This window comes from Sturnira hondurensis, unplaced genomic scaffold (assembly GCF_014824575.4).
Source record: "Sturnira hondurensis isolate 20B ecotype Veracruz unplaced genomic scaffold, ASM1482457v3 Scaffold0022136, whole genome shotgun sequence".
NCBI classification, from domain to species: Eukaryota; Metazoa; Chordata; class Mammalia; order Chiroptera; family Phyllostomidae; genus Sturnira; species Sturnira hondurensis.
This window is the reverse complement of record NW_028094767.1, coordinates 2,509,859-2,535,426: the sequence shown is the minus strand read 5'-3', so window position 1 is coordinate 2,535,426 and position 25,568 is coordinate 2,509,859. Positions and strand designations below refer to the sequence as shown.

Sequence of the window (25,568 nt, the reverse complement as noted above, 5' to 3'; positions counted from 1 at the left end):
GTAATCCATTTGCATGAAAGCCTCTTTGATAATACTCCCCAACTTTCCCTTACAGTTTCGTGTACAGTGTCCTGTGTTCCATGTATGACAGCTGCTGGTGTTAACATTTAGTGCTCATACAGGTACTTATATTTGTATACAATTAGGTCTTCAGCATCTCACATTATTCCTGCAATAACAGTTTCCTGGTATTGTATTAATAAGATTAATAAGAAAACAGGAAATAAAGGTAAAAGCATAAATTAATGAATTAAAAAATACAGAGCTCAGTGAAAATCCACACCTGGCTCTTTCGTAAGACCCACCAATAGACAAATGTCTAGCAAACTCTGAGTGGTTGGGGAGATCAGCTGCCCCACTCCAACTACCTCAGAAATGCAGGGGCCTAAAATTTTAAGACCGGTGTATCTAACATTATTTCAGCAAGTAGGAATTCAAAAGCTTGACTAGATTTTCCCAGGTTACTAAAATTAACTCAGGCCATTAACCTGAATAGACAAAACAGGAGAAGAAACATGAAAGGTAATCAGAGGCTTTCAACAAGTGAGTAAGTCCTGCATGCCAGAACATTAAAAATGATGAGTTTTTCAAAGCTCAGTCTGTAAAGCTAGTGTAACTGGTATCAAAACTGAAAAATAGCATTAAACCAAGCCATTGTCCCTTCAGTACCTAAATAAAATCTCTAGAAAATAATAGCAATCTGAATGTTGCAGTGGAATAAAATGCGAACACCAGAAAGAATGAGGCGGTTCTATCATTACAGATGTGCAGCCCAGCTTCATATTGCCTCAGTGGTCCAAGAAACCTCCGGAAGTCACCCTGATATGAGGAGCTTCTTTTGCGGACTGCTAGTGTCCCCCAGAAGCCTGGCAAATGCAAATAAATCCCCTCCAGAAGGAGGTGCCTACATACTGAACCAAAACGAAATCTCCACAAATAATTCGTTTAAACCCTCACCTGTGGACACCCATCGTGACTTTTAGAGAGGGGAAGGGAGGCAGAGAAACATGGGTAAGAGAAACACTAATCAGCTGCCTCTTGTCGGAGCTCAGGTGGTGGATAGAACCTGCGGCCAAGGCAAAAGTCCTGACCAGGACTCAAATCTGCGACCTTTCGGTTCAGTAAACAAACAGCAACTGCCTCCCGGTTAAACGCTGTCTGAGCGCAGAGAAGAAAGGGTGACATTTTATTCCACACCTGTTTCGGTTTCGTGCCATGGGTATGTATCACCTTTTCAGAAACATATATAAAAGTGTTACCAAAAAATACATCTTCTATATTTACTCGCATGTATTAACTTACTCAGTATTTTCTTGTAATAGTACGAATTTTCTGAGACATGTAAAGACAATGTAGAACTTATTTCAATCTTACCTATCTTAACACTGAGGACAGGACACCACTACCAAATATATTCGTATGTTGAGCAAGCCCACCAGTCTAATAGAAGCTGTGATCATTTCTAATATTGTCTTCTGCAACCTTCCACACATTTGTGCCAGGAGAAAGGTGGTATAAAAAAAAGTGGTGTTCGTTCAATAAGTGCTTGACGACTTTAATTAAGGTGATATGCATTTTGTCCTTTTCATTTCAATCTGTTAAGGCTTTTAGGTTTTAAATACTCTTTTTGCTTTGTATTCCTTGACTAATTCCTTTCCCCAAATAATCAAGCCTTTTATACTAGAGTTTAAATGGAGTTAAATACTTGTTTACATTCATTTTCATCAATCATTGCTGTGACAAACTTCAAACATTCCAATTATTATAAAGTCACTCTAATTCTTCACTCTTTTTAAAAACAGAATTTCAGGATTCTTTAAAAACTGGAAATCCATTGTTTCTTTCATATTCAATTTCCTTTAACAGAAATTCTTTACTTGTTTTGTCAACTTCATCTCGAGAGAATAGATTGACTCCAGGAATAAAAAAATTACCGAGATGCTCCTCCCTGAGGTGCCAAAGGAACGCCTCCAGACACCGATCAAAGCAGAGCTCCAGGTCTCCGGGCTGCCACTGACTGTCACCTGGGAACTCGGCGCACATGTGCAAGAAGGCAGTTTTTACATGGTAAGAACAGAATTTCTTCAGTTCCTTTCGTTTTTCATGCTTCTTTTTCAATTGTTCTAAAAGATACTTCATTAGTTTTAAACAATCTTTCCTGTTGAATAAAAAAAGAGAACCATTGACTTTTACTTATTTACAAGGTCCTTCATTCCACAGAGAGCTTTAAGCATCTTCCAGGAAGATACAAGAAACAATGCAGATAGTATAATACATATAAAGACACAAAAAATGAAGAAATATAAATATAATTATAGTTACTTTACCTAAAACCTGTTTTTTTTCCATTATATACTTTAGTTTCTAAAACATATTTTTTCTTTCCTCTTCCCCATTCCTAACTTAAATATTTTATTGAATCAGAATAAATTCAACTGTGAAACTGGCAGATATTTGTATTATTCAGCCAATGATTTTGTTTTTGTTAGACTACGAATATTTATATTACCCATCCAGTTATTTATTAGTTGACAAAATATTTTCAAAAATATGTAACCACATCAGCAAACATCTTCCTCACTGCTGGCTCCAAGGCCTGCACACAAAACCTTGAAGAGCCTCCTGTGCCTGCTTGTTGGACATTCTTGTTCTGACCTTTTTGTTTTTAAATAAAAAATAGTGTATTGATTATTACAATGTTTTTAACAAGGTACTTAGATTATATTTATGTATTAGCAATATTTTTATTGTTGTTCAAGTACAGTTCTCTCCATTTCTCCCCTACTATTCCCCCCTACCTCACCCATCCCTACCTCCCACCCCAGATCCTACCCACCTTTGGCTTTGTCCGTGTGTCCTTTATACATGTTCCTTGATGACCCCTCCCCTATTTCCCCCCATTATCCCCCCCTCCCCTCTGGTTACTGTTAGTTTCTTCTTTATTTCAATATCTCTGGTTATATCTTTCTTGCTTGATTGTTTTGTTGATTAGGCCCACTTATAGGGGAGATCATATGGTATTTGTCTTTCACTGCCTGGCTTACTTCACTTAGCAGAATGCTCTGGCCTTTTAAGTTTGGTGACCATTATACTGGGCAACCTGAGAAACTCAAATGAACAATTCCCTTTCACTTTCACTTCCTTATGGTGTGTATGCTACCAAGAAAAATAACTACCGTCTCTCAGTGCTGTTTCAAATTTAGCCAGTCAGTCCCTGGCCTTCAGTGTAGTCAAACCACCTCATCGCAAGCACCAGGATCCATAAGAGTGAACCTCTGGTGCCCTCTTGTTACATGACATTAACATTCATTATGTTGAAGCAACTGGAATACTGAGACACAACCAGCTGTCATGGCCACTTACGGCTGGTGTTCACACCCTCTTCTTCTGTTCTCTGTAAACATCCATCCGATCCGGGTTCAGGACTATGGTCCCTGGCCTTGACTTCTAACAACACTCTCCCTAGGTCCGTTGGAGCTGGCTTCCCTGGTTTCATACGCACCCTCTAGATAATACTCCAGGTCGGTCTAGCCGTGGCTCACCCCAGGACTCACCCAGCCATGATCATCTTTAGCTCTGAGTTATGGAGTCAATTAAAAAAACATTCCATACATAAGCCCTCATTGAACAAAATAAGGAGTTACCTGCAACATCTCACTCCATCAGTTTCACAGCATGTTTTAGATTGTCCATGATTTTTCAAAATGTCTTTTTCAATGTGAGAGAAGGACAGCCGCCAGGTGTCCTCTTAATTTCCAAAAGAAAAACAGAAAAGCATTTTACCAAAAACATCCACATACAAACAACACAACATATAATGACTTTGTTCATTAAAATATCATTCTCAAAAATTTTTAGAGGAGAGTCCGAAGGAACTGAACAGATAAATAATGTAATTACATTTTAAAAGAACTCATTCGAAGCAAACAATGAACCAAGATAAGAAAAAAATGGTGGGAGGGGCTTCGTATAGTTATCCAAGTAAGATATATCACCTTCTATGCATTGCAAAAATCAGCTTGTTAATATTTTGTTTCAATAATAATTTGAATCAATTGGTTCCAACCATTTAAACCATCCTTTCCAGGTTTTGGAGTTCCTGTAAAATGAATTAGGAAACACTGCTGTTCCCTGGGGGAGTTTCTGTGAGAACAGATCTCCCCTCCCCCGGGGTTTCAACACGTCTAGCTCTTTGAAGCTCTGGCCATCCTGCAACCTAGTTGGTTTCGCACCAGAAGTGCATGATTGATTTATAATTTAAAAATGAGTATAATCTTTCTATTAATGGATCAAGGAGACACATGATCAACTCAACAAAGCAGAACATGCAGGTAATGAAATTTAACATTTATTTATCATTTTAAATAAAAACCTCTCAACTATTTAAATCTGCATGGAAATCTGATCTGCTGGCAGACAGATTTTAAAAAGAACACAGCAACATGTTAATGTAAAGTAAACAGCTGAGGTTTTTCTTTTTTAAAAAATATTTTTATTTATTTCTCTTTAGAGGGAAAGGGAAGGAGAGAAGGAGAGAAATATCAATGTATGGTTGCCTCTCGTGTGTCCCCTGCTGGGAACTGACCTGCAACCCAGGCATGTGCCCTGACTGGGAATCGAACCGCAATCCTTGGGTTCATAAGCCTGCACTCAGTCCACTGAGCTACACCAGCCAGGGCTAGGTTTTTCCCTTTGAAATCAGGAAGGCGGGATGTCTGCTATTCCTCTTTCTGTTCAACTGGCTATCCCAGGGAGAATAATATGGGGTACAGCACTGGAAAGAGGGAAACAAAGCCCTCATTACTGAGAGATAATAGAACTGTGTATGAAGAAAATAAAAAGAAGCTGGGTGACAGGTATGTGTGAATTCAGTGCATTCTTCAGTTTACAGTCCTGGTTGGGGGCGGGGGGCGGGAGGGTGTCCACTGGTTGGAGCCTTGGCCCCTCCAACTAAAGGTTGAGGTTCTATTCCCAGTCAGGACACACACCCAGGTCGCAAGTTTGATCCCCAGTAGGGGCGTGTACAGGAGGTGACCAATCACACTGATGCTTGTCTCTCCCCTTACCTCTCTAAAATCAATAAGCATATCCTCTGTGAGGGTTAGAAAAAATCTTCAGTCTACTTTCCTAGTGGTTGAAAATTTTAATACTAAGAAGTTACAAATGTCTATGAGTAAATCTAAGAAAAGATACACAAAACTTCTGTGGAGAAAACTCTAAAACTTCACTGAGAAGTATTAGAGGAAATCTAAATACTGAGTTGACCAAAACATTCCATTTAGTTTTTCTGGTAAAATAAAAGACACGTTTTTTACTTTCAAAGGTAACTTTACTGATTTGGATATTTTGGGCATGTTGGCTACCTCCCGCTATTAGCGTTCAGTGGGTAGAGGCCAGGGTGCTGCTAAACATCCTCCAATGCATGACAGTCTCCCAGCAAAGGATTATTTGGCCAAAATGTCAGTAGTACCAAGAAACTTCATAAACCAATTTTGACACGTTTGATCAGTCACAGCACCTTCTCCATATACTGTACAAATCTTTCTTTGCATTTCAGTTGCATTTTTAGCTTTCTTGAAATAATAAAGCATAATACATCGAAAGTGTTGCATATTTTATTCCACTTTCATTATTAAAATTGCTGCGCAATGCCCTGGCTGGCATGGCTCAGTGGGTCAAGTACTGGCCTGAGAACTGAAAGGTCACTGGTTTGATTCCTAGTCAGAGCTCATGCCTGGGTTTCAGGCCAGGTCTCTGTGGGGGGTGTGCAAGAGATAACTAATTGGTGTTTCTCTCCCTCCTACCTCCTCTCTCTAAAATATAAATAAAATCTTTACAAATGAAAATTAGAGTTTCTCTAGCTGGTATGTCTCAGTGGATTAGGTGACAGCCTTCGAACCAAAGGGTTGCAGGCCAATCTCCAGTGCAGGTGTAGGAAGGCAACCACACATTGATGTTTCTCTCCTTCTCTTTCTTCCTCCATTCCCCTCCTCTCTCTAAAACTAAATAAATAAAATCCTTAAAATTTTTAAATTAATAAATAAAATGGCCACACAAAAATTCACCAATTTTCATAAGTTTTTTTAATTCAAGCTGATACGAAAGTTATCACAATACAATCTAACAGTATGTTTGGAAAGACGTTAAAGGTAACTAAGCACTACTAGAGCAACTGTCCAGGAAAAAAACAAACAAACTTTTCCACCAACCCAATAAATGGAGATATGCATCTGCCCATGAACTGGAAGACTCATTATTATAGATACATCAAGTCTTTCCAAATTTATCTACACATTCAATGTACTCTCAATCAAAATTCCAAGTTTCGTGGAACTTGACAATATGATATTAAAATTTTTATGAGAATACAAACTGTCAAAAATATCTAAAACACTCCTGAGGAAAGACAAAGTGGGAAAACTTGCCTTACCAGGCATTAAGACTTACAGTCTACTACAGTATGATGACACAGTACAGAGAAAGGGCAGGCAAAGATTTTAATAGAACAGAATAAAGAGTGTGTGAGCTCTACAATACATGGACAAGGAATACACGGAAAAGGAGGCCCTGAGCCAGGTGTGCTGCTCGCTGCTCCTGCATGACTCCATTTCTGACATCCACGTATGCCACTCGGAAAAGGCAAAATGACAGGGACGCCACACAGACAGTGGTTACCAGAAGTTTGGAGTGGGAAGGGTTGCATGAGTGAAGCACAGGAGACTTTTTAGGGCACTGAAACTACTGTGTAAGGGTAGATACGTGATACACTGCATTTGTCAAAACCCATAGAACTCTGTAGCAGAAAGAATGAACCTTAATGTATGTAAACTTATAAAAATAATTTTGGAGGTCAAGGGATCCCAGGAAATATGCAGACCGTGAAAAGGGACTGTAACTGCATTACAGATGTATAAAACAACCTTCCTGAATGGGGCAGGGGCAAAAGGTGCTGACCTAAATCACTCTGGAAATGGGGTAAGACTGAAGGCAAAAAACTGTGCGTCAGCACTGCACTGAAATCGATACCTGTTTCCAGGGAGCAATGGCTTTACACTTGGAAACACCTACATGTGTGTGTCAGAACTGGACAATTAAGTAAATAGGTGGCAGATGGGGAGTCAGGTATTTCACTGTTGGAATGAGAGGTGCCAGACAGCAAGGACAGAAAGAAAGACCCATGTAGTAACGGAATCTAATTAGACAGTATGAACTCATGCATAATAATATAGACAGCAGGTAGATACATACAAAATATTTAGAGATAGGGTTTAGAGTGGGGTTAGTACACATACACATATTTCCTTGTTTCTTCAGCCAAGAAGACTGACACCCTATCAACAGAATGCACATATATAGCACCCAGTTTGTGGTTTCTAGTACATTCTCCAATAAAAGAATCCAGGACTCCATGGAGAAATGGCTGATTCTAGGACTGATACAGGAAATACACAAGATGTGCCTGAAGTATCTTGAACAGCCAGAAAGTGAGTGCTGAAAACAAACCCACCCCTACAATTTGGGGGCATGGCCAAAGGCCACAGGGAACCAAGAGAAAAAAGCTCCCAAAGGCCAAAGATGGAACAATCAAAGCAATAAAATTAATAAAGTGGTACTGCATTATAGCCCGAAGTATAAAACAAGTATAAAACAGCCCTGGCTGGTGTAGCTCAGTGGATTAAGCGCAGGCCTGCGAACCACACGATCGCGGTTCGATTCCCAGTCAGGGCACATGCCTGGGTTGCAGGCCAGTTCCCAACAGGGGACTCACGAGAGGCAACCATACATTGATATTTCTCTGCTTCTCTCCTTCCTTTCCTCTTTAAAGATAAATAAATAAAATCTTTAAAAATATATAAATTAAAAAAACAAAACCAGTATAAAACAAATTCATAAATTCTATGAATCTATGTTGATATAAGTGATTAAGTAAATTAATAAAAGGGGAAGAAGAGAGAAATCTTCCATGCAGAAGATTTCCAAAAATTTGTGTAAATACTCTGCTCTTAAAGAGGTGGAGCACAAACCCCCTCCGTAAGTGTGAGCTGTGCTAAATGACAGCCTTCCAAACAGTACAATATGAAAAGGAGGGAAACGAGTAACTTAACAGTGCAGAAACTTGACAAACACGACCTCAGCCAGCTAATCAAGGTCATCATCGACAGTGCTTAGTCATGTTCATGGCATGTTTCCTTAACATGGTGTGGTGACGATGGCACTTCACCGCTCTGGTCAAAACCCAGATCTCCGGTCTAATCATAACAAAAACATCAGGCACGTGCCATAAGAGGGGCACGCTACAAAATGCCTGGCCAGTACGCCTCAACCTGCCAAGGCCGTCAAAACAAGGCAAGGCTGAGAAAGTGTTACAGTCAACAGGAGCCTAAGGGGACATGATGACAAAATGTAATGTGGTGTCCTAGATGGGACCCTGGAACGGAAAAAGGATATACGTGAAAACTAAGAAATGTGAATAAAGTATCGTTTGGGGAGGCTTGGTAACTAGCCAAAGATCACACAGCTGGTAAGAAAGGTCTCAGGACCCAGACCCAGAGCAGTCTGACTCCAAGGCCAGTCTGCCTTTCTTTATTACTACTGCCTTGTATATTAACATCAACAACGTTTCTTAGGTCTTTAAAGAAATTCACTGTCACATTCAGGATACCTTGAAAATGGTCTCCTTCCTTTGCATGCTTGGGTACCAGGTAGAACGGCTGCAGTCTGAGATCTCTCCTAACTTTCCTGCCAAGCCAGCCGTGGATGCATAGGCCTTCCCCGGTGCTTGCGGGCCAGCTGCCTGTCACTTGCAGAGCCAAGATTATATCCACAGATATACTATCCACAGATTCTTTAGGTTTTCTAATAAGAAGAGTTACGGCAGGACACCCTCTCTTCTTCCTCTCCATAGTGACATCTAGATCTGTTTAAATAGATAAAATAAAAAAAGGATTTATCAATCTAATGTTCTTGAAAATATAGGAAAAATAATAAAACTTTAATTGGAGATCTATAGAGTGTTAAGGTAAAAATTAGTTGGAAAGCAGAAACTGACCCCTAAGGCAAGGTGTTTCACTCATTTAACCAACATTCACTGACACTGTCACGGCGGGAGGCCCCATCGAGAATGGAGCACACGATGGGAACGCCTGAAGACTCTGGGCTCTGGGAATGCTTTAATTAAATTTTCATTTAAATTGGTGAGTGGCAGTTTGGAGGGAAGCCTGGAAAAGAGGCCAGACGGGCAGCAGCAAGGCACAAGGTGATCAAGAAGACCACAGAGAAAACATGAGGGAGGGAAAAAAATGACCATAGCCATGGTCGCACAAGAGCCTGGGAGCCTGTGGTAGGACAGAGCCAGGGAGCATGAAGACACAGGGAGCAATGCCCGTTCACTGCGGTGTGACTCACCACAGGCAATAATGGCAATGACCTAGGAGCCCATCCATGGGTGAATGGATAAAGACATTGTGGAAGGGGGGTAGGATGGAGGGTGGAGGGTGGTTATCTGTGGGCTGGGGGGGGGAGTGGTGGGAGGAAAATGGAGAAAACTGTACTTGAAAAACAATCTTTTTAAGTAAAAATAAAAAAGAAATTAAAAAAAGAAATTGTGGAATATACAGGCACACCTTGTAGATATGCAGACCACTGCAATAAAGTAAATATTGCAATAAAGCAAGTCATTAATTTTTTGGTTTCCCAACGAAATAGAAGTTATCTGTATACTATATATAGTCTATTAAATGTGCACAAGCATTATGTCTAAAAAACAATGTACGTGCCTTAATTAAATACTTTATTGCTATACACTGCTGAAGCATCATCTGAGCATGTTGGAGAAATAGCACCAACAGACTTGCTTTTTGCAGGGCTGCCACACACCTTCAATTTGTAAAAACGCATGATCTGAAGTGAAATAAACAGGAGAGGAATAAGCTGAGGTATGCCCGTGCACACAGTGGACCAGTATTCAGTCTTCACACAGAAAGAGGTCCTGGCATTTGTGACAACATGGATGAACCTGGAGAGAGTAAGCCAAACACAGAAAGGCAAACGCTGCATGACCTCACTTACATGTGAAATCTAAAATAGTAGGAAACACAGAAGCAGAGGGTGGCATGGTGGTCTGCAGAGGTGGAGCGGTGGGGGAAATGGGAGATGTTGATCGAAGGCAACAAAGGGGCAGTTAGGTAGGTGAGTCTAGACATCTAATGCACAGCATGATGCCTGGCATTAATACTTCATTCCGCACACTGGAAGCAGCACAGAATTAAATACTGCGCTAAGGTTTCAGGCACTCTCACCACACCCAAAAGAGCTAACTATGTGAGATGGCGTGTTAATTAGCCTGTCTGTAGAAATCATTTCACTATGTGCATGTATATTAAAACATCACATTGCACATATTAAATACATAGGGTTTTTATTTTTTTTAAGACACAGCAAGCAGAAATGAGGGCAATTAAAAAGATTCAAGTTAGCAGCACTGGTAAACGGACTGAACCTATGAGACAAGGGACAAGGCAGGAGACCTGAGATGCCACTGCAGGGTTTTGGCTCTGAAAAGGACTGGAGCTGCTTCCATTCTGCGATGCAGACTGAGCAGGAGGAAGAGTGGTTGAGCTTCATTTCAGACACACTGAGTTCTACATGTCTAGGGGACCCCCAAGTGGAGGTGGCCACAGGGCAAGTAGTTATGGTGGTCAGAAATTCGGGAAAGACCTCCAGACGACAGATACTGGCTTTGGGATTAGGAGATATACAAGCAATAGCTAAAGACTCTCCCAGATAAGACTTCTGGAAGAAACCACAGTGAGGAAGAGGATAGATCACCAAGGAGAAAATCATACAGAACACTCTCATTTTCACAAATCTGCAAACCTACTCTCATCTTACCCATTATACCCTTCTTCCTCCTATGACCACCTAGGAAGTGTCCATTCATCTTTCAAAGGCCACCTTGCATATGGCCTGTGGATCCTCACTTCCTCAAGCATCTTACCCTCCCCAATTGTTCCCACTCCTGCATCAGTGGACTCCCCTGCCCTGTCCTAACCACACACAAAGGGTTTCAGCGTTTCTCATTCTAAAATATTCCTCTCTATACCAGCCTCATCCCCATACTTACCCATCTCTCTACTTCCTCCTCAGCCAAAACTTTCTAGAATTGCCTACGCATGCTGTCTCTACTACATCCCTACCCTCTTTCTCCTGTGTGCTCATGATCCCCCTGAAACTGCTATGTCAAAGTTCCCAGCAATCCCACAAAACCAAAGGCCAAACCCAATGGTTTCCTGAATGCCAGCAGCATTCTAAACACTGACCACCTCTCCTGTAAACACTCGTCTCATCTGGCCCCTTCTCTTCCCCACGGCTTCGCAGGGGGTCCTCCTCCTACCCTTCTACTTAACATTCCAATTTTTCCCATCCTGATCCCTCTCACCCTGCTATACTTTTCTCCCAGAGGACTTAACTACTTAGCTTTCAAGTATGCAAGATAATTATGTTTTCCATTTGTTATTAATTACATATCTGCCCTGAGGTAATTATGTAAGTACAGAAGGGTAAGGGCCTTATTCTGTTTGTTTGTTAATATATTCCAAACATCTAGACCCCTGTCATAGTACATAATCAGTGAATATTGATTAGATTAATGAATAAATTAATCTACACTCTCTGCCTAAGCGATCTCATCCATTCTCAATACCACAAACATGTTGACATGCAGCCCAAATGTATCCCCTGAACTCCAAACCCACACCCAAATACATTCTTGACACATGCACTTGAACACATCACAGGAGTCTCTAACTTAACATATCCAAAGCCGAGACTTCATTTATTCCCCCAAATGTGCTCCTCCTCCACCCCTCCACAGTAAATGACACAGTGTACACAGGTGCTCCATCCAGACACCCGGGACCCCTTTTCACTCCCCCACCCCTCTCACCCCTGCACTTAGTCCACAAGGAAGCACCACCACACCTGGGCTGAGTCTGCTTCCCTCCAGCCCCAGCACCCCGCCCCACCCCACCCGCATCTTTCATTTGAACTATCACAGTATTTTCCTTTCTAATCTCCTTATTTGCCTTCTTACAATATCTTCCCCTTAGAAGCCAGAGTCAAGTTTTAAAAATACAAAGCCAATCATCATTTTGTTATTACAACCTGGCTTCCCAATGAACATGTAATAAAATCTGAACTCCCATCCAGGATCTACAAGTCCAGCCAAGGGTAGATATGTTTTCTAGTTGCTTATTATACTTTCTGGAATAACAAATCCTGAGTAAACCTGGTCCCTGGACTCCTCTTCAACTTCATTTCACATCACTCCTCCCCTTGTTCACTGGGGCCTCTCTGTGCTTCCTGAGCTTGCCGACCTGTCTGCTGACTCAGGGCCCTGCCCCACCACTCAAATTGCTACCACTTCTCCCAGTTCATCCCCTTCAGAGAACTCACTGCAATTTGTGTGTACAAGTTTTGGGCTTCCAGAGGGGATGCCGTGATTTCATTCAGCCACATGTGCTCCGTGAATACTCTCAATGGAGACCAAAACAGAGCCAATCAACACCCACAAAATGTAGTAGAATAAAATCAAGAGCGAAGAGTTGTTGCTAGGAGGCGGGAGTCAACAGTGTGTCGCAGGGAGGTCGATAAAGATCAGGAGAGGAGCGTATACTGGCAATCAGTAGGTATGATTCGACCTTTAGGAATCAAAAGTCAAAGATCTTACCTTCAATGTTTTTGATTTCTTCCTTAATGATTTGCCTAAACTTAGACAGCATCTTTGAAGCTGATAATATTTCATTTTCTAAAAACTGACTCAGAGGATTTCCTTTGGGATTTCTTTTGAACTTCACAAAGTAATGGGCACCACTGTTGCGATATTGTTCGAGCTCAATTCTGGGGACATCCAGTTTGAACATAATATCAAATTCATTAGGAGAAGAAACCTAAGAAGAAGTAAAAACAGCAGTGAAATGTTTGCTTGTGAATATTTTGCAGCAACTACAATTCTCTTGAAATTTTTCAAAGCAAGACTCCTACTATTTTGCCCTTTGGGAATGGGGCTAGTGGACCTGGGAGAGTATTTATTATTGGTTTTAGTTGGTAGGTTCTCTACTCATTGTTTTTTTCACCGTGAGTACACATGATTTTTGTCATTTAAAACATTTTTAAAGGATATCATGTAAGCTTTTAAAACCTGTACTGGTTTGATTCTGAGTTGAAGGCTTTATAATAGTAAAGACCACTAAGGTGCTGGCTTCTACATTGTGAGACACACACTGCGGTCACCCTTCCAACACAATGGTCTCAAAGACATGTGTCCTCACCTAGTGGCCATGACACAGGGGCCACCTCCTTATATCAACTGGTCATCCCAATGAGTGGGAGCTCCAAGTCTTGTACATTATTAGTGTCTTAGGACCACAGCATTTGCACAATCTTTGAAGAACCTTTTCTATTCTCACAATAATAGTAATTAAAGCAATTGTAACAAATGCTTGCCTTTCCTGTATAAAAACACTGCAAGTCTTTATCTAGGCAGGAGTGTGCTTCACACACAGCTACTGACTGCACTGTCCAACATGGCACCTGGTAGCCTTCTGTCTACGGACCAAATGAAATGTCGCTAGTCCAAACTGAGATGTGCTGTGGTGTATAACTCTCTCCCCCAAACTCATATACTGAACCCCTAACCCCCAATGTGTTTGTACCTGGAAAGAGAACTTTCAGAATATAATTAAGGTTAAATGAGATCACATGGGTAGGGTTCTAATCTGATAGGACTGGTAACTTGATAAGAAGAAGAAGAGAGAAAGACTGCACTCTCTCTGTGCCCATACACCAAGAACACAGTGAACACCCAGGGAGAAGGTGGCTATCTCCCAGGAAGAGTCCTAACCAGAATTTAATGCTGTTGCCTCTTGAACTGTGAGAAAATAAATTTCTGCTGTTTAAGCCACCAGGTATTTTGTTGTGGGAGCCCCACCTGACTAAGACATACCATAAAAGCATATCACTTAAAGTGACATCAGTGGGAATAAATTAAAAGGCTCTGAAAATACATTTTTCCTATCATAAAAGCAGTAAGAAACATGAGCAGAAATGGTCTTATTCAACTCTTCCCAAATCCCGTAAATTAACTAACTACAGGTTTGTAATGATTCAAATAGGATTTATTTAAGAAAATGGCTGAATAAAAATTTTTTTAAAAAGAAAAAGAAAAATGGCTGAATGGTTCTGGTCAAGATGGCGGAGTAGGTGGATACTGTACTCACCTCCTCCCATGAGAACATCAAAACCACAACTAAATTATAGAACAATCAACCTGCAGGACCACCTGAAGACTACCTGAAGAGAAGTCCTGTAACTAAAGCTATGAAGAATAAGCCACATTGAGACTAGCAGGAGGGGCAAAGACATGAAATGGGCTGGCCTCATGTCCACGTGTGGCAGTAGGGAGTCTGGAGGGATATCTCGGCTGCAGAAGTTCCCCCCTGGGAAGCGAGGGATCTCAGCCCCATGCCAGGCTCCACAGCCAAGAATACCAGTGTCAGGAAGAGGAGCCCACATAACATCTGGCTGTGAAAACCAGTGGGGATTCGATCCATCTGGGTGAGATAGAATGCTGCTTAAACCCAGGCATCCCCTTAAAGAGCTGGAACACAGACTGTCACTCGCAGGCACTCAGCCTGTGCTCTGGCAGAGGGACAGCAGCTCATGGGGCACCAGAGACAGCTAGGAGAAACCGAGTCATATGGCTTCAGAACTAGGGCTGGACGGATGGGAGGGACAGCTGCTGTTGTCCCTGTGCTGAGCCCTCTCCCCACATGACCGAACCTTCACTTGCACCACCCTGATGGCTGCGTGAACCCTGCCTGCCCGGCCACAAAGGTCTATAGGCCCCAAGCAGGTGGTGGCTGCCCTGTGCACACTGAGACTTTTGCTGAGAGGCCTCAGGCTCAGCACTGGCACCAAACCTGAATCTGCATTAACCTGGTAAACACAGCTGACCCCAGCCTGGTGTCTCCCGGAGACCCTGCCTCATCCAACTTGAATGCTGCCCAAGGCTTTTCAGCTGCTGAGCCTTACAGGCAGCTGGTAGGCAGTGCCAGTACTAAGGTGTCTGGTGCCTTTTGCCCATCTTCCCCAGGGTCCATACTGATGGCAGTCGGCCTCGGCTCACAGTGTGGCCTCTCTCACAGGCATCCAGGCCCAGCACAGGCAGCATCTGACACTGGCCCAGTACTGGAGCCCCTCCCAAGAGTCCCCAGAACCAACACACCAGTGTCAGATTTCAGACCACAACAGAGCACCGTCCAATACTGTATTTTGCCATGTGTAAAGAGCACATTTTTGCCCAAAATTTTGAGGGAAAAATAAGGATGTGCACTATACTTGGGTATAATTACATATCATGAGTATAATAATCCTGTGTGTAATGAGCACAAAATAGAGGTGCACATTATATACAGTGAAACACGGAAGCTCCACAAGCAGCACAGCAAAGGGTAGTGTCAGCAGCCACCAAACCCTGCTGGGACAAATGCCACTATGTGGGGTCAGCCTCTGTGCAGTAGCTTGTACATTGTGGTTATGGCCAATCTTCACAGTCAGCCTGAGCATCAATCCCACCCGCTGATGTACCAACAGCAATCAAGACTCAACTAACAGGATGGCACACACAACTCACACAGGGCACACTCCTGAAGCATCTGGTTCGGGTGACCAGAAAGACTGCACAACTGCAATAGCAATGCTCATATCAGATAAAGAGACTTTAACACAAAAGCTGTAATAAGAGAGAAGGAAGGACATTACATAATGATAAAGGGACAATCCAACAAGAGGATATAACCCTTGTAAACATTCATGAACCCAACATAGGAGCACATAAATATACAAAGCAAATATAGATGGATATAAAGGGAAAAATCAATAGTAATACAGTGATAGTAGGGAACTTCAACACCCCACTCACATCAATGGATAGATCTTCCAGAAAGAAAATCAACAAGAAAATAGTGGCCTTACATGGCACATTAGACCAAAAAGATTTAATTATCTTCAGAGCACTTAACCCCAAAGAAGCAGAATATACCATCTTTTCAATTGCTCATGGAACATTTTCTAGGATAGATCACATTGGGACACAAAACAGTCACATAAATTTTAAAAGACTGAAAGCCTATCAAGCGTCTTTTCTGACCACAATGGTATAAACTAGAAATCAGTTACAAGAAAAAACTGAAAACCACACAAACACATCAAGTTAAATAACATGCAACTAAACAATGAAAAGGTTAACAATGAGATGAGGGAAGGAACCAAAAGATACCTTGAGACAAATGAAAACACAATGCCCCAAAACCTATGTGACATGGGGAAAGCTGTCCAAAGAGGGAAATTCATAGTAATACAGGCCTACTTCAAGAAACAATACAAAGCTCAAATAAACAATCAAACCTTACACACCTATAGAAACTAGACAAAGAAAAACAAACAATGCCCAGTCAATAGAAGGTAGGAAATAGTAAAGATCAGAGCAGAAGTAAACAAAGTAGAGTCTAAAAAAATGTGAAAGATCAATGAAACCAAGAGTTGGTTCTTTGAAAAGATAAACAAGATCGACAAACCTTTAACCAAACTCATCAAGAAAACAGTAAGATCATGGGCGCTGGGGCCACCATCTGGTGCCACAGGAGTAACAGGAGAAGGAGCCTGAGAGCTGAGATAGGAAGGGTTCCCTACTGCTCTCCTTGGGTCCCAAGAGGGCCAGCTGGCTGGGCTTTGGGGCATGTTCCCGGAAGCGTCAAGGGGAGTGTAAGTGCGATAATGTGGGAGTTGCCCGACCCCACTGGGCTGGAGACTCCCCAGTGTGACTGTCACCTGCTTCCTCACCTGCCGAGGGGGAGGGGAGTAAGCCAGGCTCTGTGGCCCTAGCACACAGCCAAGGATAGATACGTAGAGGGGCCACCTCCCTCAGGTTTTTACAATACTGTGTAAGCTGCATCAATGGAGCACATACAGGGGACCTGGAAAATGATCAGCAATGGTTTGGGACTCAAAGACTCAGTGTTTGATGGCCCGAGCTGCAATTGCCCCACAATAGTTCAGCAGTTTGGCTATCAGAGCCAAGCATCAAGACAAGAAACACTGTGTTTTCTGGCCAAACAAGCAAAGAACGGTGGTCAATGTATGAAATGGTCTGACCTTGCACGACTGCCTTATGAAAGCACTCAGGGCGAGTGGCCTGCCACTGAGTGCTGTGCAGTGTTCAGACTTCTCCACGAACACAGAGGTAAAAAACCACATTTAGAATGGAATACTGATGCTGCCTGGTTGACTGGAGAAGAAATTCAAGTAGATTTTCTGGATTATGTTTCCCTTCCAACACACAACTTTGTTCAGAACACAGCTTGCCTTCTGTGACATGTAGCATAAATTCCTGCTAAATGGATTTCCATGTCAGACTTGTGGCTACAAATGTCATGAGCACTGTAGCACCAAAACACCCACTATGTTGTGGACTGGGGTAATGTCAGACAACTCATTGTTTTCCAAATTCCACAGCTGGTGATAGTGGGTTCTCAGCACTGCCTTCTTTGACAATGTGTTGGACTCAAGAGTCTACTTCCTGGATGCCTGTTAGTTCTCAGCACAGGCACTCCACACCCCACTTGCACATTCTACACCTCCAGGCCTTCCTCTGAGGACTCCATCTCCCATAGGCAGAGATTGATGTCCACACCTAATGTCCACATGGTCAGTACCACCCTGCTTATGGACAGCAGGATGATTGAGGATATGATTCAAAGTCACAGTGAATCAGCCTCACATTCAGCCCTGTCCACAAGCCCCAACAATCTGAGCCCAAAAGACTAATGACAGCCAAAAACTCCAGTGCCAGCACACAGAGACTGGGCACCAGGATCTAGGACCCAGGAGAAAAACAAAATTAGGACTTGTGGACTGAGAGATTCGAGCTATTACTGGGAAACAGAAGCCAGTGAAGTGATGCTCTCCACTCAAATTGGGTCAGGCTCCTCTGGGACAGTTTATAAAGGCAGAGACACTGCAGTAAAGATCCTAAAGGTTGTTGACCCTACACCAGAGCAGTACCCGGCCTTCAGGAACACAGTGGCTGTGCTGCACAAAACACAACACGTGAACATCCTGCTCTTCATGGGGTACATGATGAAGGACAACCTGGCAATTGTGACCCAATGGTGTGAAGCCAGCCGACATCTCTGGATAGACACTTCAGGGAATAGACTATTTGCATGCAAAGAACATCATCCACAGAGACATGAAATCTGTGGCTGACAGAGACTGGGAGGGGCAAGCCAGGCATCTCTTCTGGAAAACTACCCCAATGCAGTGAAGTGCACAAGAAAAGGAGGTGCCCTCACACTCATGTTCCATAGTACCAAAGTACAAACATGATCTCTACAGTCCTTGGCTGTTGGGTGCATTATGTGCAAAACTACCACTTGGGTGTCACACCACCATCTCTGAAGAAAAGTCCTTCCCATGATAAGCATTCCTCAAAGGAGCTGATATTGAGAATTCAAAATCTACATGTCCTCCCCATCAGGGCTTGTTTGCCTATTTTTATTTTTCCCTCTGAGTGCTTTTTCTTGCCCTAAAAATACTTATTCAGTAAACAGCCACGGTCCCATATCATATATTGCCATCAGCAGCCACTGGCTCATGTGGAAAAGGCTCAGCTTGTGAACTTGGGGCACGCAGGTGGGGAGCAGGACAAACCAGCATTGTGAATGGCTTCCTTCTCCCAGGGCCAGAAAGGGTAGAGAAGAAGACAACGTGAAGTAAGACCCTATCTTCGTCTAGAAGGTCCTTAGCAGCAGCTTCTCTGGAAAGGGAAGAGAAGGTGGTGCCTGCTGACTTCCCTTCCTCTCCTGGTGGCTTGAGTGCCAATACAAAAAATGTTGAGCTGGTATGACGCAGTTGGTTGGAGCACTGCCCAGTACACCAAAAGATTGGGGGTTCGATTCCAGGTCAGGGCACATACCTAGGTCGCAGGTTTGATCCACAGTTAGGGCACATATAGGAAACGTCTCTTACATTGATGTTTCTCTTTCTCTAAAATCAATAAACATAATTTTTAAAAAGAACTATTCCCAAAAAATTCAAAAGGAGGGAAGGCTCCCAAGCTCATTTTATGAGGTCACCGTTACCCTGATTGTCAAATCAGACAAAGACATCACACATACAAAATTACAGGACAATATCCCTGATGAACATAAATGCAAAAATCCTCAACAAAATATTAGCAAACCAAATTCAGCAATACATTAAAAAAGATCATACACCCTGATCAAGTGAGATTTATTCCTGGGGTGTAAAGCTGCTTCAATATCCACAAATCAATTAACATGATACACCACATAAACAAAAGAAGGCTATTAACCATATGACCATATGAATAAATGCAGAAAAGCATTTGACAAAGTCCAGTAACCATTTACAATTAAAAACTCTGAGCAAAGTGGGAGTAAAGGGAACATTCATCGGCATAATAAAGGCCCATATATTACAAACCCACAGCTATCATCATACTCAATAGGGAAAGGCTGAAAGCATTTTCCTTAAGATCAAGAACAAGACAAGATTGTCCACTTTCACCACTGCCACTGTTCAGAAAACAAATTCCAATCAGGAACCTACTCCTAAACCTTTGATTTATACTGGAGTGATGGCTTTAATGACAACCACCCACAAACAAATGGAGCTGTGGAATACACACTTAAAAACAGTTACAGCTGATGTGTGGTTGGGTAGCATGCTTTTTAGTATCTGTAGGAGTTTCTCTCTTAAATTTCTTTTAACAACACTCTCTGTGAGCTTCCCATAATATCTCTATAAGAAATTGGTAAGACATACTTCCGGCCAAGATGGAGGCACAGGTAGACACACTGTGCCTCCTCACACAACCAAAAGGACAATAATTTAAAAACAAAAACAACCAGAACTGACAGAAAATAGAACTGTATGGAAGTCTGACAAGCAAGGAGTTAAAGAGACATTCATCCAGACCAGTAGGAGGGGTGGAAACGGGCAGCTGGGTGGAGAGGACTTGTAGCAAGGCCACAGCTGGAGGACCAGGCTTCTGGTGGAGCAGATGGTCCCACATTCGTGTGTAGATAAACCAGGAGGAAAAACTGGGGAGCAGGATGGACTGCACAACCCAGGGACCCAGTGTGAAAAAATAAAGCCTCAAACCACCAATTGAAAACACGTGTGGGGGTTGCGTGTCAGCAGGAGAAACTCCCAGCCTCACAGGAGAGCTCATTAGAGAGACCCACAAAGTCCTAGAATGTATACAAACCCACCCACATGGGAATCAGTACCAAAAGGGCCCAATTTGCTTGTGGGAAGTGGGGGAAGTGACTGAATCCCAGCTGAGAGCAGAGTAACCACCATTGTTTCCTCTCAGACCCCTCTCCACATACAGGGTCATGACCCAGCTGTGTGGGTTGCCCCACCCTAGTGAACATCTAAGGCTCTGCCCCTCACTAGTAACAGGTGCATAAAGACAAAAAAATATGGCCCAAATGAAAGAACAGATCAAAGCTCCAGAAAAAATACAACTAAGTGATGAAGAGATAGCCAACCTATCAGATACACAGTTCAAAACACTGGTAATCAGGATGCTCACAGAATTGGTTGAATTTGATCACAAATCAAATAAAAAAAATGAAGTCTATGCTAAGTGAAGTAAAGAAAAATGTACAGGGAAACAATAGTGATGGGAAGAAAACTGGGACTCGAATCAATGGTGTGGATCAGAAGAAAGAAATATCCAACCAGAAGAAACAAGAATTCAAAACATGAGGAGAGACTTAGGAACCTCCAGGACATCTTTAAATGTTGTAACATCCGAATTATAGGGGTACCAGAAGGAGAAGAGGAAGAGCAACTAGGTGAAAAGTTATCTGAACAAGTAATAAATGAGAACTTCCTCAATCTGGCAAAGGAAATAGACTTCCAGGAAGTCCAGAAAGCTCAGAGTCCCAAAGAAGTTGGACCCAAGGAGGAACACACCAAGGCACATCATAATTACATTACCCAAGATTAAAATTAAGGAGAGAATCCTAGAAGCAGCAAGAGATAAGGAGACGGTTACCTACAAAGGAGTTCCCATCAGACTGTCAGTTGATTTCTCAAAAGAGAGCTTACAGACAAGAAGGGGCTGGAAAGAAGTATTCCAAGTCATGAAAGGCAAGGACCTACATCCAAGATTGCTTTATCCAGCAAAGCTTTCATTCAGAATGAAAGGACAGATAAAGTGCTTCTCAGATAAGGTCAAGTTAAAAGAGTTCATCATCACCAATCTATTATTATATGAAATATTAAAGGGATTTATCTAAGAAAAAGAAGATAAAAATATGAACAGTAAAATGACAGCAAACTCACAATTATTAACAACCACACCTAAAACAAAAACAAAAGTAAACTAAGCACACAACTAGAACAGGAACAGAACCACAGAAATGGAGATCACATGGAGGGTTAGCAACAGGGGAGTGGAGGAGGAGAAGGGAGGAAAAGGTACAGAGAATAAGTAGCATAGATAGTAGGTAGAAGACTGTCAGGGAAGAATAGTATAGGAAATGTATAAGTCAAAAACCTTATATGTATGACCCGTGGACATGAACTAAAGGGGGGGGGGATGATGGTGGGAGAGGGGAGTACAGGGCAGAGGGNAGAGAATAAGTAGCATAGATAGTAGGTAGAAGACTGTCAGGGAAGAATAGTATAGGAAATGTATAAGTCAAAAACCTTATATGTATGACCCGTGGACATGAACTAAAGGGGGGGGGGTGATGGTGGGAGAGGGGAGTACAGGGCAGAGGGGAATAAGGGAGAAAAAAAATGGGACAACTGTAATGCCATAATCAATAATATATATTTTTGAAAAAATAAATTGGTAAGACAGTGGGTCTGCGAAGGCTAGAGGGAGAGACTGGAAATATTTTTCCTTTGGAGCATATATGTCCTCACAGAAAAAAAGTTTCTTAGACATATTAAGTTTGTACATTTTTTCCCAGATCACTCCTAATCATCCAAGTCATAATCTGACCAAGAACCACCAACGATAGCACTGTTAGACAAACACAATACAGGTCTGCTTGCATGAATGAATCTATACATTTGAATTCTCCCAAGAGCAGTGTCTTGAATGGCTAGCAATCAATACGGGCAGGCCCTATGTTCGTTGGGTGTAGTGATGAATAAACGGACGCATAACTGTTCGTCGTTTTAATCAGAAATGATGAACTAGAGTCCGAGTTTCTTCCAAAGGAAAGTGAGGGGCTGTAGGAGGTGGGAATATCGGAGAGGCTGGGAGAGGGGTAAGGAAGCCCGGCCATGCGCCTGGGGCACAGGAGGGGAGGCTATTACCAGCTCACCTTCACTTGCTCGTAGTAGCTCCCAGTACGTAGCAGTTCCACTCCTTTGAACTCGGACTCAGAGCTCTGCAGTCTACGTAGCAGGTGGTCCACGACCTCGTTCACAACCTCAGCTGCTGCCGAGATCTCAGAGCGGCTCAGCTTCAACTTAGTCAGTACCGCCCTGGGCTTCCAGCTGCAGGGCGCCGCCTCCCTCCCTGTGAGACTAGGCGCTGGGACCAGCGGGTGCTGGCCAGGGTCCTCCATAGGGCAGAGCTGGGATTTCTGCTCTCGGGCGGAGCGAGCGCCCCTCTGGCGGCAAGATCCAACCCTGGGACGGCGCGGCTCCTGGGCCTCCGGTGGCTCGGCCAGAATAGCCTGGCCATCCAAAAAATCCTCCGCGTTCAGAGGCGCCTTCTTAACGCGCGCACCCCGTGCGCGTACCTGCCGCATCTCCTGGGGGCCGGGGGCGCTCTTTTTCCGCTGGGATCCCGACGCCCTGGAGGAGCGGCTCTTCTGCTCTTCCGGCTGGGCAGCGTCGGGGACCACCGGGCACTCGCTGGGCTTCGTCGGTGTGGGCTTCGTCGGTGTGGGCTTCTTCCGGGTGGACTTCGTCGGGGCGGGCTTCGTCCGGGTGGGCTTCGTCGGGGCGCCTTTTGTAATCTGCACCGAAACCTCGAGGGTGGCAGATGAGGCCTTCAAAGCTAAGCGCGTCGCCTTTCCGCGCTGAGGATCCATGCCTGGCACTCTCTGCTACCCGCTTCAAGACGCCGCGGGAAGAGGAACGAGCAGTCTCGGAAATGAAACTTAAAACTCGAAAGTCTGGCGGGAACACAGCTGATCAGGAAGCACGCAAGAAAGGTGAACCCACGCTGGGAGGTCACGGGGGGCCACGCCCCCACAGCGACTAGACCGATCGCCCAGGCCGAGGAGAGATGCTAATACTCTGCCAGTGTCATCTATGCTACTGCGTCAAAAACCTAACCCGAAACAAGCAGGAAACACTCTCAGGAGTATTCACAGCCAGACGCACTGCCTAAATGAATTTTGGAAATCTACAGGCTTTCTTGTGCATTGAAATTTACAAACTTTTTCAATCTTAAGTTTTAAAAACAAGGGATTTTATTAATGGGAAAAATAAAATGTTCACCTATTAGAATACTGAAAGATTAAGATTGATTGTAATTGGAACAAATATTTCTTTTTATGGAATAAGTATTTATTTTTGAAAAGCACACACAATTTTAAAGAAATTGTATGAAGTTCTTATTTGTGGGTTTTATTCATTGGTTCTCAAAAACTCATAAAAAATTATACATTTTAAATAATCCATGCTGCATCAGCTGTTCAGATTCTAGAATTCTCAATACAGGCTTTCAAAAATCTATGTCTAAAATCAAGTCCTTCATAGTTATACATATGAGACAGGAACCCCTTGAGTTGAGAATGACTTGATTACTTCTTAATACCACAGTTCGGTGACATTAAATACATTAACATTGTTGTGCGGCCATCGCCACCATCCATCTCTATAACTCTTCATCTTGGACAATTGAAATGCTCTACCCATTAAACACTAACACCCCAGTCCTCCCTCTCTCCAGTCCCTAGCAATCACCCTTCTCCTTTCTGTCTCTATGAATTGACTGCTCTAGTTACCTCATAGAAGTGGAATCACACTCTTTGTAACTGGCTTATTTCACTTCAGATAACGTCCTCAAGGTTTATCCATGTTGGTGCATGTGTTGGCCTTCCTTTGTAAGGCTGAATAATAATACCATTCTATGTATATACCACATTTTATTTATACATTTATCTGACAATGGATTAATTGTTTAAAAGGCTTCCCTGAATCCAGTAATTTGATATATGCCTTTCTTTAGGACAAAGAGGTTTTCTTACACTTGGGTAGTTAGCCATAGTTTGAATTGTGATGCAAGAGATATACTTTGTAAAATGGAAGGATTGTTGTGTAGTCAGCCTTGTTCACAAGCCAACCAAGTTCAGGGAACAGTAAAATCAGGGAAGTTGAAATTTGGAAATCCATTTCCTTAAAACTGCAAATGTAGTTGAGCAGTATTCCTGGATGCCCAGGGGTATGCCTACTCAATTCCTGCCCCCCCTCCCCCCCTCCAATTTTAGAGAACAGGGAAGGGAGGAAGAATGAGAGGGAGAGAAAATCAATATGAGAGAGAAGCATCAATTGGTTGCCTCTCACATGCCTCCAACCGGGGTCCTGGCCTACAATCCAGGCATGTACCGTGACTGGGAATCCAACTGGTGACCTTTTAATTTGCAGATGACACCCAACCCACTGAACCACACTAGTCAAGGTGCCTGCTCCATTCTGAAGTCCTCTGCTCTATGCTTCTAATTTTTCCTCCAAGGGCTCTAGTTGCTTGTCGTGGAATCCAGGAAATGACTGCACGTAGTTTAATGCCATCTTCCAGCCATTTCCAGTCTTCAAAAGTCCACCGGTGTTTGCTTATCCAAAAACATGCAAGCAGCAATCCACTGGGCCAGAATTAAACACCTCTGCTGATAGCCTGTCAAAGGAGAAAAATGTGTTCCTCACTCAATCTGGCTGCAGCAAACAGTATCCAGATCATAGAGGGAATGACTTTTCAGTTAAGTCTTGATGTGAACCATGAACTTTTTAAAAAAATATTTTAGTTATTTATTTTTAGACAGAGGGGAAGTAAGGGAGAAAGAGGGAAACAGAAACATCATTGTGTGGTTGCCTCTTGCATGCTGTCAATTGGGAACCTGGCCTGCAACCTAGGCATGTGCCCTGACTGGGAATTGAACCAGCAACCCTTTCGCTCACAGGCTACACCAGCCAGGGCCTGGATCTTGGACTTTATCTAGAAGAAAAATAAAAATCAAGAGATTCATTTGTGGGTATACATTTTCCCTACTTGATTTTACATTTTATGCTTTATGTTTCATGTTTGTCTCAGTAATTCACTTAGTCAATAAATATTTGAGTGCCTACTATTCTAGGTTCTTGGGACATACTGATAAACACAGATCCTTGCTCTCTTGGAGCTTGCATTTGACATGGAGAAACACAGTGAATATAATATATATGTTAATTATATAATGAAGATGATAAGTTGTACTGAAAAAGGAATAAAAATAAGGCCTTGGCCAGAT

The 25,568-nt window shown here is 42.8% G+C and overlaps 1 protein-coding gene and 1 pseudogene across 2 annotated transcripts; one reads left to right on the top strand and one right to left on the bottom strand.

The window, feature by feature from the left end:
- Positions 1-106: 106 nt before the first annotated feature.
- On the bottom strand, positions 107-23,292 carry CGAS (cyclic GMP-AMP synthase). 2 transcript variants are annotated; one of them, XM_037034305.1, is made up of 5 exons: positions 22,434-23,291; positions 12,728-12,947; positions 8,663-8,917; positions 3,645-3,747; positions 107-2,158 (listed from the first exon to the last, which is right to left on the bottom strand). In XM_037034305.1, exons 1-5 carry the CDS (start codon positions 23,148-23,150, stop codon positions 1,807-1,809), a joined length of 1,647 nt encoding a protein of 548 aa, XP_036890200.1. In that variant the 5' UTR covers positions 23,151-23,291; the 3' UTR covers positions 107-1,806. The 2 variants fall into 2 exon arrangements, with proteins under 2 accessions (XP_036890200.1, XP_036890201.1); XM_037034306.1 differs by lacking the exon at positions 8,663-8,917 and having other exon boundaries at positions 22,434-23,292.
- On the top strand, positions 14,248-18,382 carry LOC118978696 (RAF proto-oncogene serine/threonine-protein kinase-like; annotated as a pseudogene).
- Positions 23,293-25,568: the final 2,276 nt, after the last annotated feature.